Raw genomic sequence first — 17486 nt, 5'->3', positions numbered from 1 at the left:
TATCTGTGTGTATCTGTGTGTGTATCTGTCTATCTCACTGTGTGTGTATCTGTGTGTGTGTCTATCTCTGCATGTGTATCTCACTGTGTATCTGTGTGTGTGTCTCTGTGTGTGTATATCACTGTGTGTATCTGTGTGTGTGTGTATCTGTGTGTAGGAGATAGATGAAAGTCACCTTGCGTTTGCGTTCAAGTGTGTGTGTATCTGTGTGTGTGTGTGTATGTGTGTGTATGTGTGTATCTGTGTGTGTGTGTGTATCTGTGTGTGTGTATATCTGTGTGTGTCTGTGTGTGTATCTCACTGTGTGTGTGTGTCACTGTGTGTATCTCACTATGTGTGTATCTGTGTGTGTGTGTGTCACTGTGTGTGTGTGTATCTGTGTGTGTATCTCACTGTGTGTGTATCTCACTGTATGTATCTCACTATGTGTGTATCTGTGTGTGTATCTCACTGTGTGTGTGTCACTGTGTGTATCTGTATGTGTGTATCTGTGTGTAGGAGATAGATGAGAGTCACCTTGCGTTTGCGTTCAAGTATCTGTGTGTGTGTCTGTGTGTGTGTATCTGTGTGTGTGTATCTGTGTGTGTGTGTATCTCACTATGTGTATATCTGTGTGTGTATCTGTCTGTGTGTGTAGGAGATAGATGAGAGTCACCTTGCGTTTGCGTTCAAGTATCTGCGTAACAAGCCGGTGAAGGAGCTGAAGGACGACCAGTTCCTCAAGATCTCACTCGCTGTCGACGAGAAGCTGCTCGAGATGGAGATCAACATCGACATGACGGGCCCAGGGTACACACACCGCACACACACACACAGTGATACACAGTGACACACACACACACACACAGTGACACACACACACACACAGTGACACACACACACACAGTGACACACACACACAGTGACACACACACACACACAGTGACACACACAGACACACAGTGACACACACACAGTGAGATACACACACCGCACACACACACACAGACACAGTGACACACACAGACACACAGTGACACACACACACAGAGACACACACACAGTGACACACACAGTGAGACACACACACAGTGACACACACCGCACACACAGACACAGTGACACACACAGACACACACACACACAGTGATACACACACACAGTGAGACACACACACAGTGACACACACACACACAGTGACACACACACACACAGTGACACACACACACAGTGACACACACACACAGTGACACACACACACAGTGACACACACACACACAGTGACACACACACACAGTGGCACACACACAGTGAGATACACACACTACACACACACACAGTGACACACACACAGTGACACACACACACACAGTGACACACACACACAGTGACACACACACACACACAGTGACACACACACACAGTGACACACACACACACAGTGACACACACACAGATACACACACACAGTGACACACACACACACAGTGACACACACACACACAGTGACACACACACAGTGAGATACACACACTGCACACACACACAGACACACACACAGTGACACACACACACAGTGACACACACACAGTGACACACACACAGTGACACACACACACACAGTGACACACACACACACAGTGACACACACACACAGTGACACACACACACAGTGACACACACACAGTGAGATACACACACCGCACACACACACACACACAGTGACACACACACACAGTGACACACACACACACAGTGACACACACACACAGTGAGACACACACACACACACAGTGACACACACACACACAGTGACACACACACACACAGTGACACACACACACAGTGACACACACACACACACAGTGACACACACACACAGTGAGACACACACACAGTGAGACACACACACACACACACAGTGACACACACACACACAGTGACACACACACACAGTGACACACACACAGTGACACACACACACAGTGAGACACACACACAGTGAGACGCACACACAGATACACACACACAGTTCCTCAAGATCTCGCTCGCTGTCGATGAGAAGCTGCTCGAGATGGACATCAACATCGACATGACGGGCCCAGGGTACACACACCGCACACACACACACAGTGATACACACAGACACACACACACACACACAGTGACACACACACACACACAGTGATACACACAGACACACACACACACAGTGATACACACAGACACACACACACACAGTGACACACACACACACACACACAGTGATACACACAGACACACACACACACACAGTGATACACACAGACACACACACACACAGTGATACACACAGACACACACACACACACAGTGATACACACACACAGTGAGACACACACCACACACACAGACACAGACACAGTGATACACACAGTGACACACACACACACAGTGATACACACAGACACACACACACACAGAGACACACACAGACACACACAGTGACACACACACACACAGTGACACACACACACACAGAGACACACACACACACAGTGATACACACAGACACACACACACACAGTGAGACACACACAGACACACACACAGTGATACACACACACAGTGACACACACACACACAGATACACACACAGACACAGTGATACACACAGACACACACAGACACAGTGATACACACAGACACACACAGACACAGTGATACACACAGACACACACAGACACAGTGATACACACACACAGTGAGACACACACACAGATACACACACAGACACACAGTGATACACACAGATACACACACAGACACAGTGATACACACAGATACACACACAGACACAGTGATACACACAGACACACACAGACACAGTGATACACACAGATACACACACAGACACAGTGATACACACAGACACACACAGACACAGTGATACACACAGACACACACAGACACAGTGATACACACAGACACACACAGACACAGTGATACACACACAGTGAGACACACACACAGATACACAACAACAACAACCGCCATTCGCCACTAAGTGGCGGTGACGTCACCACGACGCTTGTGCCAGGCCATGTGCACCTTGAGGCCACGTGAAGTGTCGAACGCCCGCTGGCAGGAGGTCACGGGTCAGACCCAGCAGGTGCCACGGGTCGACTGACCGAGATGACCGAGATGACTGGCTGATGCACCACCTGTGCCCCCTACTGTACCAACTTGCTGTGCTTTAGCCACCCGGCGCTCCGCTCGTTGTTGTGAGCGTCGCTCCTCCGCCCTCCGTTGTTGTTGGAGGGCGACTGCCTCCAACTGCCCAGTAGCGTCCTTCACGAGCCTCCTCCACTGAGGCCGATCTTGACACCGCTGGTACCAGTCATCGGCAAGTCCACTCAGCTCCACGTCCTCCTGTACCACACCACTCCATCTCTTCTCTAGCCCGTGCCGCGCCCGTTTAGCCCCCTCGATCCGGCCGAACAAAAGCTGTTTAGGCATGCGGTGGCTGGGCATGCGGGCTACATGACCCAGCCAACGCAGCCTTGTCTGCCGGAGGAGCTCACCGATGGGTCTTTGCCCAGATCTTTCAAGGATTTGTGAGCTTCTCACACAATCCAGCCTGCTGGTTAAACCCAGGATGGATCGTAGGCAGGCCAGCCTAAATGTTTCCAACCAACAGACACACACACAGTGAGATACACACACACATACCCACACCCCACACACTGTGGCTGTGTCCATCTCTGTGTGTGTTTCTGTGTGTGTGTCTCTGTGTCTGTGTGTGTCTGTGTGTGTCTGTGTCTATCTCTGTCTGTGTCTATCTCTGTGTATCTCTGTATGTGTGTCTGTGTGTCTCTGTGTGTGTGTGTCTGTGTGTGTAACTCCCAATCGGTGATGGGGCAGTTGTGGAGAGAGTAGAGAGTTTCCCATACCTGGGCAGTGTGCTCATGACCAGCTCCAGTTTATCAGCAGAGGTCTCACTCCGAATCAGTCGAGCGGCAATATCTTTTCATCGGTTGCGTAACGCTGTGTGGAAGCTACCTGGTCTGTCGCTCCGCACGAAGCTTCAGGTCTTCTCGGCCACGGTCATTCCCTCCCTTCTCTACGCTTGCGAAACGTGGACCCCCCTAGTGGAGCATCTTCGCCGGTTGGAAACATTTAGGCTGGCCTGCCTACGATCCATCCTGGGTTTGACCAGGCTGGATTGTGTGAGGAGCTCACAAGTCCTTGAAAGATCTGGGCAAAGTCCCATCAGTGAGCTCCTCCGGCAGGCAAGGCTGCGTTGGCTGGGTCATGTAGCCCGCATGCCCAGCCACCGCATGCCTAAACAGCTTTTGTTCGGCCGGATCGAGGGGGCTAAACGGGCGCGGCACGGGCTAGAGAAGAGATGGAGTGATGTGGTACAGGAGGACGTGGAGCTGAGTGGACTTGCCGATGACTGGTACCAGCGGTGTCAAGATCGGCCTCAGTGGAGGAGGCTCGTGAAGGACGCTACTGGGCAGTTGGAGGCAGTCGCCCTCCAACAACAACGGAGGGCGGAGGAGCGACGCTCACAACAACGAGCGGAGCGCCGGGTGGCTAAAGCACAGCAAGTTGGCACAGTAGGGGGCACAGGTGGTGCATCAGCCAGTCATCTCGGTCATCTCGGTCAGTCGACCCGTGGCACCTGGGTCTGCCCCGTGACCTCCTGCCAGCGGGCGTTCGACACTTCACGTGGCCTCAAGGTGCACATGGCCTGGCACAAGCGTCGTGGTGACGTCACCGCCACTTAGTGGCGAATGGCGGTTGTTGTATCTCTGTGTGTGTGTGTCTGTGTGTGTGCGTCTGTGTGTGTGTGTCTCTGTGTGTGTGTCTGTGTGTGTGTCTCTGTGTGTGTGTGTGTCTCTGTGTGTGTGTGTCTCTGTGTGTGTGTGTGTGTGTCTCTGTGTGTGTGTGTGTGTGTCTCTGTGTGTGTGTGTGTGTGTCTGTGTGTGTGTGTCTCTGTGTGTGTGTGTGTCTATCTCTCTGTGTCTATCTGTGTCTGTGTCTATCTCTCTGTGTCTATCTGTGTCTGTGTCTATCTCTGTGTGTGTGTGTGTGTGTCTGTCCTCTAGGTATGAGACAGACCAGATGTATTTTGACGAGATCAAGCAGTTCCACTACCTGTGTGTGTGTGTCTATCTGTGTGTGTCTCTCTGTGTGTGTCTCTCTGTGTGTGTCTGTGTCTCTGTGTCTCTCTATCTCTGTGTCTGTGTGTCTATCTGTGTGTCTATCTGTAGGTACGAGACAGACCAGACATACTTTGACGAGATCAAGCAGTTCCACTACCTGTGTGTGTGTGTGTCTGTGTGTGTGTGTCTCTGTGTGTGTCTCTGTGTCTGTGTGTGTGTGTCTGTGTCTATCTGTGTGTCTATCTCTGTGTGTCTATCTGTAGGTACGAGACAGACCAGACGTACTTTGACGAGATCAAGCAGTTCCACTATCTGTGTGTGTGGTGTCTGTGTGTGTGTCTGTGTCTGTGTGTGTCTCTGTGTCTGTGTGTGTGTGTCTGTGTCTATCCGTGTGTCTATCTCTGTGTGTCTATCTGCAGGTACGAGAGAGACCAGACGTACTTTGACGAGATCAAGCAGTTCCACTACCTGTGTCTGTGTGTGTCTCTCTGTGTGTCTGTGTCTCTGTGTCTCTTTATCTCTGTGTCTGTGTGTCTATCTGTGTGTCTATCTGTAGGTACGAGGGAGACCAGACGTACTTTGACGAGATCAAGCAGTTCCACTACCGCGACGAGTTCAGCACCAGGTGCAGCAGTGGAACGAGCAGCGCTCGCTGGCGCTGCTCGCGGCGCTGCGACAGTTCCTGTACCCGCAGATGGCGCGCGAGACACAGCGGAGACTCCTCGCTGAGGCACGGACCTGCGTGGCCAAGGTGAGAGACGGGGAGAGACACAGAGAGAGAGAGAGACAGAGAGAGACAGAGAGAGACAGAGAGAGACACAGAGAGAGAGACAGAGACACACAGAGACACACAGAGAGAGACGCACAGAGAGAGACACCCGCAGATGGCGCGCGAGACACAGCGGAGACTCCTCGCTGAGGCACGGACCTGCGTGGCCAAGGTGAGACACGGGGAGAGAGAGAGAGAGAGACAGAGAGAGACAGAGAGAGAGAGAGACACAGAGAGAGACGCACAGAGAGAGACGCACAGAGAGAGACGCACAGAGAGAGACGCACAGAGAGAGACGCACAGAGAGAGACGCACAGAGAGAGACGCACAGAGAGAGACGCACAGAGAGAGACGCACAGAGAGAGACACCCGCAGATGGCGCGCGAGACACAGCGGAGACTCCTCGCAGAGGCACGGACCTGCGTGGCCAAGGTGAGAGACGGGGAGAGACACAGAGAGACACAGAGAGAGACAGAGAGAGACAGAGAGAGAGAGAGACACAGAGAGAGACACACAGAGAGAGACAGAGAGGGAGAGAGACACAGAGAGAGAGAGAGACACATTAGAGAGAGAGAGACAGACTTTTATATAAGTTTATTCACCAGCGGCAAATTGCCCTGGAATTTTGCAATATTGAAGCCTTTATGGCCACACCAAACAGCACAGCTCACCATCCCACCGCCGCGACGCGCAACGCCGGCACCACAATCCCCACGCACCGGCCACGCAACAGCATCCGACGCGCTGTGTCATTTCGAGTTTTGGCACCTCTTTGCTTGGCAGGGCCCCCCCGCTTATTCCACACTTCCTCCCCTGATGGTTCGAGGTCACAGTCATCGCTAGACACCGCGGCACGTGCGACGCACCTCCTGGTGCGACACACCGCCGCGCACATCCTGCCCGCGTTGCCGCGTCTAACGCCCGTTTCGACTCGATCATTAATAAGTATAACCCGTAAAAACAAAGCTTTTCACTATAAATCCTTGATATGCGTGGCGGCTAGAGTCCTCTCGTCCTCTGGCTTGAGATGGCTGCCACCTACGGGTCAGATGATTGTCTGCCAGTATTAAGCAATTGGTAAATAAATATTAAAAACAAAATTTTGCCTAAAAAGTGTAAAATTTAGGGAATTTTTTTTCACGAACATCAATTGTCAAGCACAACGAGTCTGCGTGCAAAATGTCAGCTCGATTGGATCACGGGAAGTGGGTTAAAAAACGACCGAAAGATTTGCATGGTCGTAAGCAAGCAAGCACGCAAGCACGCAAGCAAGCAAGCGAACTTAATATAAAGGATTTAAAAAGTGAAGGTCAGTTCACCGTTCGTGTTGGTGCAGAGGGCCTGACCGGCCCCCCCACCGCTCCTGGAACACGGCGTGCGCATCTCCAACCTGGGAGAAGTACGCGTGCTCCAGCCGGAGCCTCGGCAGACCTTTCAGCGTTGCCTCCGCTGAACAACCGTCGTCCGTGTCACCTCGCAGTTTCTTTTTTCGCGTTTAGTACACCGCCATCTTGGCTTGCGCGCAGACAAAGTTTGCCAGGATGTGGCGCTTGTCCGTCCGGTACGGTACCCCGCATACAAAAACGCTCTTGCAGAAGGGCACCCCCAATTTCTTAAAAACGGCTCCCAGGAGTCTGAACAGCGGGTCCAGCCGCGAGCACCCCACGTACTGGTGGGCGAGTTCCTCCCTCGCGCCACAGAACACGCACAGGTCTGACGCCCCCGGGGTGACCTTGCTGATCCACGCCGCCGAGGGCAGCGTCCAGTGCGCCAGCCTCCACTGGAGGTCCCCGCTGCGCTTTGCAACGGGGGCCTTGTAGAGCTGTTTCCACTGGGGGTTGGCGTCGAACAAGGGAGAGAAGAACTCCCTCCACTTCGTGTCCAGCAGGTTTTCCAGCTCTCGACACCGCAGTGTTTCGACGCAGACAGTCGTGCGGCACCCGCTTGGAGGCGCCCTTGAAGGCCACGTCTCTGCAGTTCGCGAGCTTGAGCAACCTCCCTGCCTCACAGCGCCTGGGGGGGCTGGACGCAGGAGACGCGCAACTCCTGGAAAGCGGGGGGAGGGCGGCGGCCGTGCGGCGCCGCTGTCTCCTGGCGTTTCTAGCTGCAAACGCAGCTTCTGCATCGCCGCGATCGCCTCTCGCAACAACTTTTCTCCGGCCATCATGGAGCGGAGCCCAGCGGCGGCGCCGCTCACCTCAGCCGCGTTCTTCCATTTGGAGCGGCCGTCCTGGCTCCTCACAAGATCCCTAACCGTTCGCACTCCTGCCGAGGCGAAACGGAGGGGGCCAGCGTTCCCTCCTCCCTGATTCCATCGAGGAGGCTATTGTGGAACAGGGGTTCGGTCATGAAGCCGTTAAGGCCGTGGTGCGGGCTCGCCCTGCTCCATTCCAGGCTCCGCCACGCCTCCAACAGGCTCTGGTAATAGCCCGGCAGTCCGGTGCAATCGACTCGGGTCAGGTCCATAAGGAAGAGCTCCCTCCCATATCCCAGCCGCCCGCCCACATTTCTCGGCAGGGCGAGGGCCAGCGACGTCCGGGGCAGCTCTTCTTGTTCGTACAGCAAGTTTCTCACGGCCTGGAGCCTGAAGCTCATCACTCGAGCGGTGACGTCTACCAGGGCCTGGCCGCCCTCACCCACCGGCAGGCAGAGGACCCCTGGCCTCATCCAGTGCTTGCCGTTCCAGACAAAGTGGGCAAGCGACCTGTTCGCCCTCGTGAGTAACCCGCCCGGGGGTTGGAGGGCCTCGGCTCTGTGCCACAGCACCGAGGCTGCCGGGTTATTCCCTATGAGCACTCTCCCCCTGAAGGACGTTTTGTGGGGCGAGATGTGCCCACGCTCTCAGTTTAGCATCGAATACGTCGCTCATCTCGGTCCAGTTTTTGTGAACGACTTTGGGCTTCCCTAGGTACACTCCGAGATACTTCACGCCCTCACCCTGCCAGGCGACTCCGCCTGGGATGAGCACGGAACTCACTGCACCTTGTGACCCCAAACATAACGCCTCACACTTCCGCCAGTTGACTTTGGCGCAGGAGGCCTTTTCATAGACCTCCACCGCCCGTCAGAGTGCAGCGACGTCCTGCGCCTCGTTGATCACGGCGCACACGTCGTCCGCATATGCGGAGAGCTTTCTGACTGCGTTCTCCGACCCCCGGGACCTTGAACCCGGACAAGGTGTTTCTCAGGCGTCGCAAGAGCAGCTCGAGGGACAGGGTGTCGAGGAGCCCCGAGAGAGGGCGGCACCCCTGCCTGACTCCTCTTGTCACGGGAACAGGGCAGCAAAGCCTTTGATTGATTTGTATGAGGCTGGATATGCCCGTATACAGGAGGTGCACGTGTGCCGTGAAGTTTTGGCCGAACCCGAAGGAGAGGAGCAGTCTTCTCAGGTACTCGTGGCTTACCCTGTCGAACGCCTTCTCCTGGTCCATGAATAGGAGACCTGCATCCATGTCGTGCATATCCGCGAGGGAGATCACATCCCTGACCGTGCCGATGTTGTCATAGATGCAGCGGCCGGGGGATGCAATACGCCTGCTCGGGTTGCACGAGCTGACCCACCACCTCTTTGAGGCGGCTCGCCAGCGCCTTGGCGAAGATTTTATAGTCGGCGCACAGGAGGGAGACGGGCCGCCAGTTTTCTATGCGACGCAGGTCCCCCTTCTTAGGCAACAGGGTGACCACCGCCCTCCTGCAGCTCTGCGGGAGTTCCCCGTCCCGCAGGCTCTCCTCCACCAGCCCCAGCAGGCAAGGGCCGAGTACATCCCAGAAGGTCTCGTAGAACTCAACTGGCAGCCCATCGATCCCTGGGGATTTGCCAGCTGCCAGACCTTTCATGGCAGTGTGCAGCTCCTCCAGGGTGACGGGCCTTTCCAGTTCGTCTCTCTCCGCGTCCCCCAGAGTAGGGCCCGCGGCTAGTAGTTCCGCAACCGCCTCGTCCTGTACGTGCTCAGCCTTGAACAGGGGTGAATAGAAGTCCTTCGCGATCCTAGCAATTTCCCCCTCGGCAGTTGTTGTCTCCCCCTCTGGGGTAAGCAGCCCTGAAATGTTGTTCTCATTGCTCGAGGGTCTATTGCCTAGCCTAAAGAAATACTTTGAGGGAGAATCCGTCTGTGCCAGGTGTTGCACCTTTTTGTGCACAAACGAACTATGTGCCTGTTGGTCCGTGACGGCCCTGAAGAGCCGCCGCTTCTCCAGCAGCACCTCGCCCCCCTCGTTGTTGTGCGCGTCCTGGGCCGAGCCCATCTCAGCCTCGAGCAGCAGCAGCAGCTCGCTCGCCAGGTGTTTCACCGTCTCCTCCTTGGCGGCGGCGTGCCGGCTGTAGACAGAGGGCCCTAATTTGCGCTTTAGTGTGTTCCCACCATCGCTGACCAGAGCTGAAACTGCTCCTAGTTGCTGCCCAGTGTGACCAACAGGCCCCCGAATGCCTCCGCGAAATTTTCGTCCTCAAGCAGCTGCACGTCGAGTTTCCAGTAGGGGCAGCGACGCTTCTCCCTGGGGACTCGCAGCAGTGCTGAGACCAGGTGGTGGTCAGAGAAACCGGACGGGGCGATGTTGCTGCCCCCGAGCCGGTTGGCGCTGTCCGCACTGATGTACAGCCGGTCCAGCCTGGCGAGGCTCACCCTCCCCTGCAGGCTCGCGCGGCACCGAGTGTATTGCCTCTGGCCTGGGTGTTGCAGTCGCCACGTGTCGAGCAAACCCAGTTGCTGCACCATGTCGGCTAATGGCCGTGCAGATTCCGGGTGGGGCTCAGCACTATTGCGGTCAAGAGCCGGGTCGAGGGTGCAGTTCATATCTCCCCCCACGACCGTGAGCACCCCGTCCGCACTGCCTGCCTCCAAGGCATTCCGCAGTGTGCCGGAGAAAAAGCGTTTCCTCTCACTGGTCTTACTCGGCGCATACACGTTGAAACACCGTAGCCTCGTGTTGTTTAACACGAAGTCTACAGAGATCAGATGGCCTTGTTGGATATCCCTGAAGGCCACGCCTTCCGGGAGAAACTTTGGACTAAACACAATTGCAACCCCAGCGCCGGTTGTCTTCTCCGTGCCTGAAGAAGGCCTGGCCGCCCAAGAGGTGCTGCCGCTGGGCCTGCAGAGTTGCGCCAAGGTGCGTTTCTTGCAGAAACGTCACATCCGCTTTCTGCTCGCTAATGAAGCTGCAGATGCGGTGCCACCTCTGATCGCTTCGAGCTCCGATGCAGTTTAAACTCGCGATCCTTACACCTGAGGAAGCCATCGCTTTAGGCGTCGGCTTCAGCAACAGCATCAGCGGGGGGGCACTCCGGTTGGGACATGCTCCCCTTTCCTGCTTTCTGCATGAAACCCTTCAGCCGATTGCCTTCCTGCGGGGTGCAATTGTGCTTTTCCATGTCGCTCATGATTGTCTGCGCGACCTTCAAGAAGGCCTGCGCGTCGGGGAAAGAATCTCCGACGTCGACCCCCCCGCTTCTTGTAACTAGTTCGGAGGAATTCGACAATCTTGCCGGGTGTGTACTCCCGTTTCTTCTTAACATGGGAGTAGCTCCCCTCGCTCAAGTTGTCTTCTATCTCTAACTCCGACCCTCCGTCGTCTGAGTCTCCCGGCACGCTCGTGTGAGGCTCGGTGGTTACCTCTTCCAACGCACCGTGCCGGTCCGAGGTGTCTTCCAACTCGGGCCGGCTCCCCTTTGCGGCCTCTGCCTCCCTCACCTGGTCGGGTGAGGAGGTGAGCTGGTCGTCACCCCCGAGCGCCGTGTCATCGGCAGGCTCATCGGTGGCTTCCAGCACCCCCCCCCCCCTTCCGGGGCAGCCGAGTCCGGGTCTGGTGGTCGCCCCCCCCCCTGCCTCGGCATCAACCGGCGGGTGGGCCTTGTCGATGATGATCACCTCACCCTGTGGCTCGGCCTCACCGCCGCGCCCCGCTGTTGCGTTCGGGCGGTTGTCCCGTTCGTCACTGTCGCTGTTGTCTTTCTCGGCGGCGGCGGCCACGCGTTTTGGAAGGGTGCCACCGCGCCCCCCCCCCCCCCCGCATTGCCTCCTCTCGCCTTCCGCTTTCTCGACTCAACGACGGTGAAACCATCTTCCCCGCCGTCAGTCATTGGCTGCGCGTGGCCATCAGCAGAGTCGGTGGAGGTCTGCTGCTGCTGCTGCTGCAGCTGCTGCTGCCGCGGTGGCGGCGCCTGCTGCTGCTCCCGCATTTCTGCTGCTTTTCCCCTTTCCTGTCTGTTTGCCGTGCAGTGTTTTCGGGTGTGTCCGACACCACCACACCCGTAGCACTTCGGCGCGGCCGTGGAGGCATACACGGTATAGACGTGACCGTCAATGGTGTACTTGAAGTTCACATCCAATTCCGTGTTGCCTTCCTTTAAGATCATAAACGTTTGACGCTGCAGCGACAGAACGTGTGCTAGCTTTGGGTCTTTCGACCTCAAAGGCAGCATCATTATATTCGAGATCACTGTGCCGTAGCGCTGTAGATCTCGGCGCAGTTCGGTGCCCTTGAGAAATGGCGGCGCAGCTGAGAGCATGAACCTGATGGCGGGCGACGCGAGCGGGGTGCACTGCACAAACAGCCCTCCCCCCCCGACGTCGAGCCCCGTCTCTACCAGGCGCGCCACCATACTCTCCCGGGTCACGTACACCACCACACCTCGGTCTTGCCTTTGGGCGGCGAGGATGCCCGCATGGCCCACACGTGGCCACAGCAGCTGCGACGATGTCGGCTGTGATCTCGGGCGGTGGATAGCAGATAAAACCGTTCCTTCGCGAAAGACACTCGAGCCTTGGATATTGCGCCATGGTGGAAAGGCAGCAGTAACCGCAGGTCTTAGCGAGAAAGAGACACGAGAAGAACGATGACTCTCCCTCTCAGGCCAGGCTCAGGCTCTCACCTGAGCCCAGGCCTCTGTCCGCTCACCTGGTGAAGCAGGAGCGACCACTAGGCATGGCCTCTCCGCACGGACGCAGAGAGAGACAGAGAGAGACAGAGACACAGACAGAGAGACAAGAGAGAGAGACACAGAGACAGACACCGAGAGGGAGGCAGAGAGAGAGACACGGGGTCAAAAATCGTCCAAAATCGCGTGACGTCATTTCTGGACGTCCCCTGAGCAGTGCTGTGGTGAGGCCTAGTCCCGTGCAGAGCCCCCGGCCTCGCCTAGATTGCCCAGCCTGCCGAGGTGGCAGCTTGGCAGGCTGGGGGCTGGGCCGCTACCCCCCCCACCCCCACCATCACCCCGCCCGCGCTACAATATGACTTCGATTGAAAGCTTCTTTCGTGACTGCAGGGATTCATCTTCTTGGTTCTTTCGGTAAAGTCACCACGTAGAAGGGAAGTAATAAAATAAAAAAACATTTTAAAATAAAAATTCTCACGACGTTTCGGCCACAACGCAAGCAGCCGTCCTCAGGTGAAGAACAGGTCTGTCGGAAAAACAGCGTCTGAATGGACGGAAAGACAGCGTCAGACGTCAGACGCTGTCTTTGCGACAGCCCTGTTCTTCTGAACACCACCAAGCTTGGCAGCGTATATTTAAGTATTTATTTAAGTATATACACTGCCAATCTTGGTGGTGCTCATTCAGACGCTGTCCTTCCGACAGCCCTGTTCTTCTGAACACCACCAAGCTTGGCAGCGTATATTTAAGTATATATTTAAGTATATACGCTGCCAAGCTTGGTGGTGCTCATTTAGATGCTGTCTTTCCGACAGACCTGTTCTTCTGAACACCACCAAGCTTGGCAGCGTATATTTAAGTATTTATTTAAGTATATACGCTGCCAAGCTTGGTGGTGCTCATTCAGACGCTGTCCTTCCGACAGACCTGTTCTTCTGAACACCACCAAGCTTGGCAGCGTATATTTAAGTATATATTTAAGTATATACGCTGCCAAGCTTGGTGGTGCTCATTCAGACGCTGTCTTTCCGACAGACCTGTTCTTCTGAACACCACCAAGCTTGGCAGCGTATATTTAAGTATTTAAGTATATACACTGCCAAGCTTGGTGGTGCTCATTTAGATGCTGTCTTTCCGACAGACCTGTTCTTCTGAACACCACCAAGCTTGGCAGCGTATATTTAAGTATATACGCTGCCAAGCTTGGTGGTGTTCATTCAGACGCTGTCTCCCCGACAGACCTGTTCTTGACCTGAGGACGGCTGCTTGCGTTGTGGCCGAAACGTCGTGAGAATTGTATTTTATTATGTTTTATTTTATTATTTCCCTTCTACGCGATGAATTTACCGAAAGAATCAAGAAGCTACAATACTTTCTAAGCGCTATAATATGAATATCTACCGACCCTGTAGTAGTAAGTGCACACATTGGGGTGGTGGGCGGGGAGAAGAGGACATGACACTTTGAAGAATTTACCTAAATAACGAAAAATAGCTCTCCAATTGTTAATTTAACTAATTGAAAGTTGACGGATTGGGGAAACGAATCGGCCCTGACTCACCACGCGGCTTCCGGGCTGCTAGACGGATACTTGTTTTTAAGCGTAAACCCCACGGTTAGTGAGCCAAATCCATCGCAAGTTGCGTCCACACACGGACAGACAGACGAAAAATGACGTTTATAGGTAGGATAAACATCTGTGTGTTTGTTTGTATATTCATCTGTGTGTGTGTGTCTCTGTGTGTGTCTCTGTATATACATCTCTGTGTGTGTGTCTCTGTGTGTGTCTCTGTGTGTGTATATCTGTGTGTGTGTGTGTCTCTATATACATCTGTGTATATACATCTCTGTGTGTGTGTGTGTGTCTCGGTGTCTCTGCGTGTGTCTCTGTATATACATCTCTGTGTGTGTGTCTCTGTGTGTCTGTCTGTCTCTGTGTGTGTCTGTGAGTGTCTCGATATCTGTGTGTGTCTCTGTGTGTGTCTCTGCATATACATCTGTGTGTGTGTGTGTGTCTCTGTGTGTGTCTCTGTATATACATCTGTGTGTGTGTGTCTCTGTATATATCTGTGTGTCTCTGTGTGTGTCTCTGTGTGTGTCTCTGTGTGTGTGTGTGTCTCTGCGTGTGTCTCTGCGTGTGTCTCTGTGCGTGTCTATCTGTGTGTGTCTGTGAGTGTCTCTATATCTGTGTGTCTCTGTGCGTGTCTATCTGTGTGTGTCTCTGTGTGTGTCTGTGAGTGTCTCTATATCTGTGTGTGTCTCTGTGTGTATATCTCTGTGTGTCTCTGCGTGTGTCTCTGTATATACATCTGTGTGTGTGTGTGTGTCTCTGCGTGTGTCTCTGTGCGTGCAGAGTTGTTTCCGCCGTCTGGACGCGGCTCTGCGCGTCGCTCCGTTCCGCCCGGAGCTGCAGCAGCAGCAGCAGCGGCAGCAGCGGCAGCAGCAGCGGCAGGACGACGACGATGATGACGACGACTTCCCAGAGAGCGGCGAAGCCGGAGCTCAGGGCAAGGGCCTGCGGGTCCTGGGGGTGGCATACTCGCCCGAGAGGTGAGGAGCGCGCTCGCTCACTCGCTCGCTCGCTCACCCGCTCGCTCGCTCACCCGCTCGCTCACTCACCCGCTCGCCCGCTCGCTCACCTGCTCGCTCGCTCGCCCGCTCGCTCACTCACCCGCTCGCCCGCTCGCTCACCCGCTCGCTCACCCGGTGAGACGTTCGCTCGCTCAGAAGTTACTCACTCGCATGGTAGGTGACCGAGTTGCTCACTTACCCACTCACTCACTCACCCACTCGGTCACTCACTCACACACCCACTCACTCACTCGGTCACTCACTCACTAACTCACTCACCCACTCGGTCACTCACTCACCCACTCGGTCACACACCCACCCACCCACTCACTCACCCACTCACTCACCCACTCACTCATTCACTCACCCACTCACTCACCCACTCACCGCTCACCACTCACCACTCGCTCACCCACTCACTCACCCACTCACCACTCACTCACCCGCTCACTCACCCGCTCACTCACCACTCACCCACCACTCACTCACCCACTCACTCACCCACTCACTCACCACTCGCCCACCACTCACTCACCCACTCGGTCACTCACTAACTCACTCACCCACTCGGTCACTCACTCACCCACTCGGTCACACACCCACCCACCCACCCACTCACTCACTCACCCACCCACCCACCCACTCACTCACTCACCCACTCACCCACCCACTCACTCACTCACCCACTCACTCATTCACTCACCCACTCATCTACTCACTCACCCACTCACTCACCCACTCACTCACCAACTCACCCACGCACGCACCCACTCACTCACCCACTCACTCACCCACTCGGTCACTCACTCACTCACTCACTCACTCACCACCCACTCACTCACCCACTCACTCACCCACTCACCCACCCACTCACCCATCCACTCACCCATCTACTCACCTACTCACCTACTCACTCACTCACCCACTCATTCACTCACCCACTCACCACTCACTCACCCACTCACTCACCCACTCACTCACTCACCACTCACGCTCACCACTCACTCACCCACTCACTCACCCGCTCACTCACCACTCACCCACCACTCACCGCTCACCACTCACCACTCGCTCACCCGCTCACTCACCCGCTCACTCACCACTCACCCACCACTCACTCACCCACTCATTCGCTCACCCACTCACCCACTCACCCACTCAATCACCCACTCACTCACCCACCCACCAACTCACCTACCCACCCACTCACTCACTCACCCACCTACTCACTCACTCATTCACTCACCCATCCACTCACCCACTCACTCACCCACCCACTCAATCACTCACTCACTCATCCACCCATTCACCCACTCACCCACCCACTCACTCACCCACTCACTCACTCACCCACCCACCCACCCGCTCACTCACCCACTCACCCACTCACCCACCCACCCACTCAATCACTCACTCACTCATCCACCCATTCACCCACTCACCCACCCACTCACTCACCCACTCACTCACCCACCCACCCACCCACTCCCTCACTCACCCACTCACCCACTCACCCACCCACCCACTCACTCACCCACCCACCCACTCACCCACTCACTCACCCACTCACCCACTCACTCACCCACTCACTCACTCACTCACCCACCCACTCACTCACCCACCCACCCACTCACTCACCCCCCCGCTCACTCACCCACCCACCCACCCACTCCCTCACTCACCCACTCACCCACCCACCCACTCACCCACCCACCCACTCACCCACTCACCCACCCGCTCACCCACCCGCTCACCCACCCACTCACCCACCCGCTCACCCACTCACTCACCCCCCCGCTCACCCTAGGGACACACCGGTGTTCTGTGCGCTGGTGAGTGGTGACGGGGAGGTGACGGACTTCCTGCGCTTGCCACACTTCATGAAGCGGAGGAACGCCTGGAGAGAGACACACCGAGATCTCAAGGTGGAGCACATCAACAACATCATCATCATCATCATCAACAACATCATCATCATCATCATCAACAACATCATCATCATCATCATCAACAACATCAACATCATCATCATCAACAACATCAACATCATCAACATCAACATCATCAACATCAACATCATCATCATCACCATCAACATCATCATCATCATCAACATCATCAACATCAACATCATCACCAT

General features: G+C 55.2%; 1 protein-coding gene across 1 annotated transcript in view; it reads left to right on the top strand.

The window, feature by feature from the left end:
- Window positions 1–637: 637 nt before the first annotated feature.
- The window catches only part of LOC144955349 (transcription elongation factor SPT6-like), a gene marked incomplete at both ends in the record, with an annotated part of 59345 nt that continues 42496 nt past the window's right edge, over window positions 638–17486 (top strand). Inside the window, 5 exon segments of the mRNA XM_078885596.1 lie at window positions 638–789; window positions 5686–5744; window positions 5747–5880; window positions 15129–15325; window positions 17154–17271. Coding sequence (XP_078741722.1) covers window positions 638–789; window positions 5686–5744; window positions 5747–5880; window positions 15129–15325; window positions 17154–17271 — 660 coding nt within the window.

Source organism: Lampetra fluviatilis, unplaced genomic scaffold (genome assembly GCF_964198595.1).
Source record: "Lampetra fluviatilis unplaced genomic scaffold, kcLamFluv1.1 SCAFFOLD_651, whole genome shotgun sequence".
Lineage (NCBI taxonomy): Eukaryota > Metazoa > Chordata > Hyperoartia > Petromyzontiformes > Petromyzontidae > Lampetra > Lampetra fluviatilis.
Note: the sequence above shows the minus strand (reverse complement) of the source record. Positions and strands in the feature narration are given on the sequence as shown.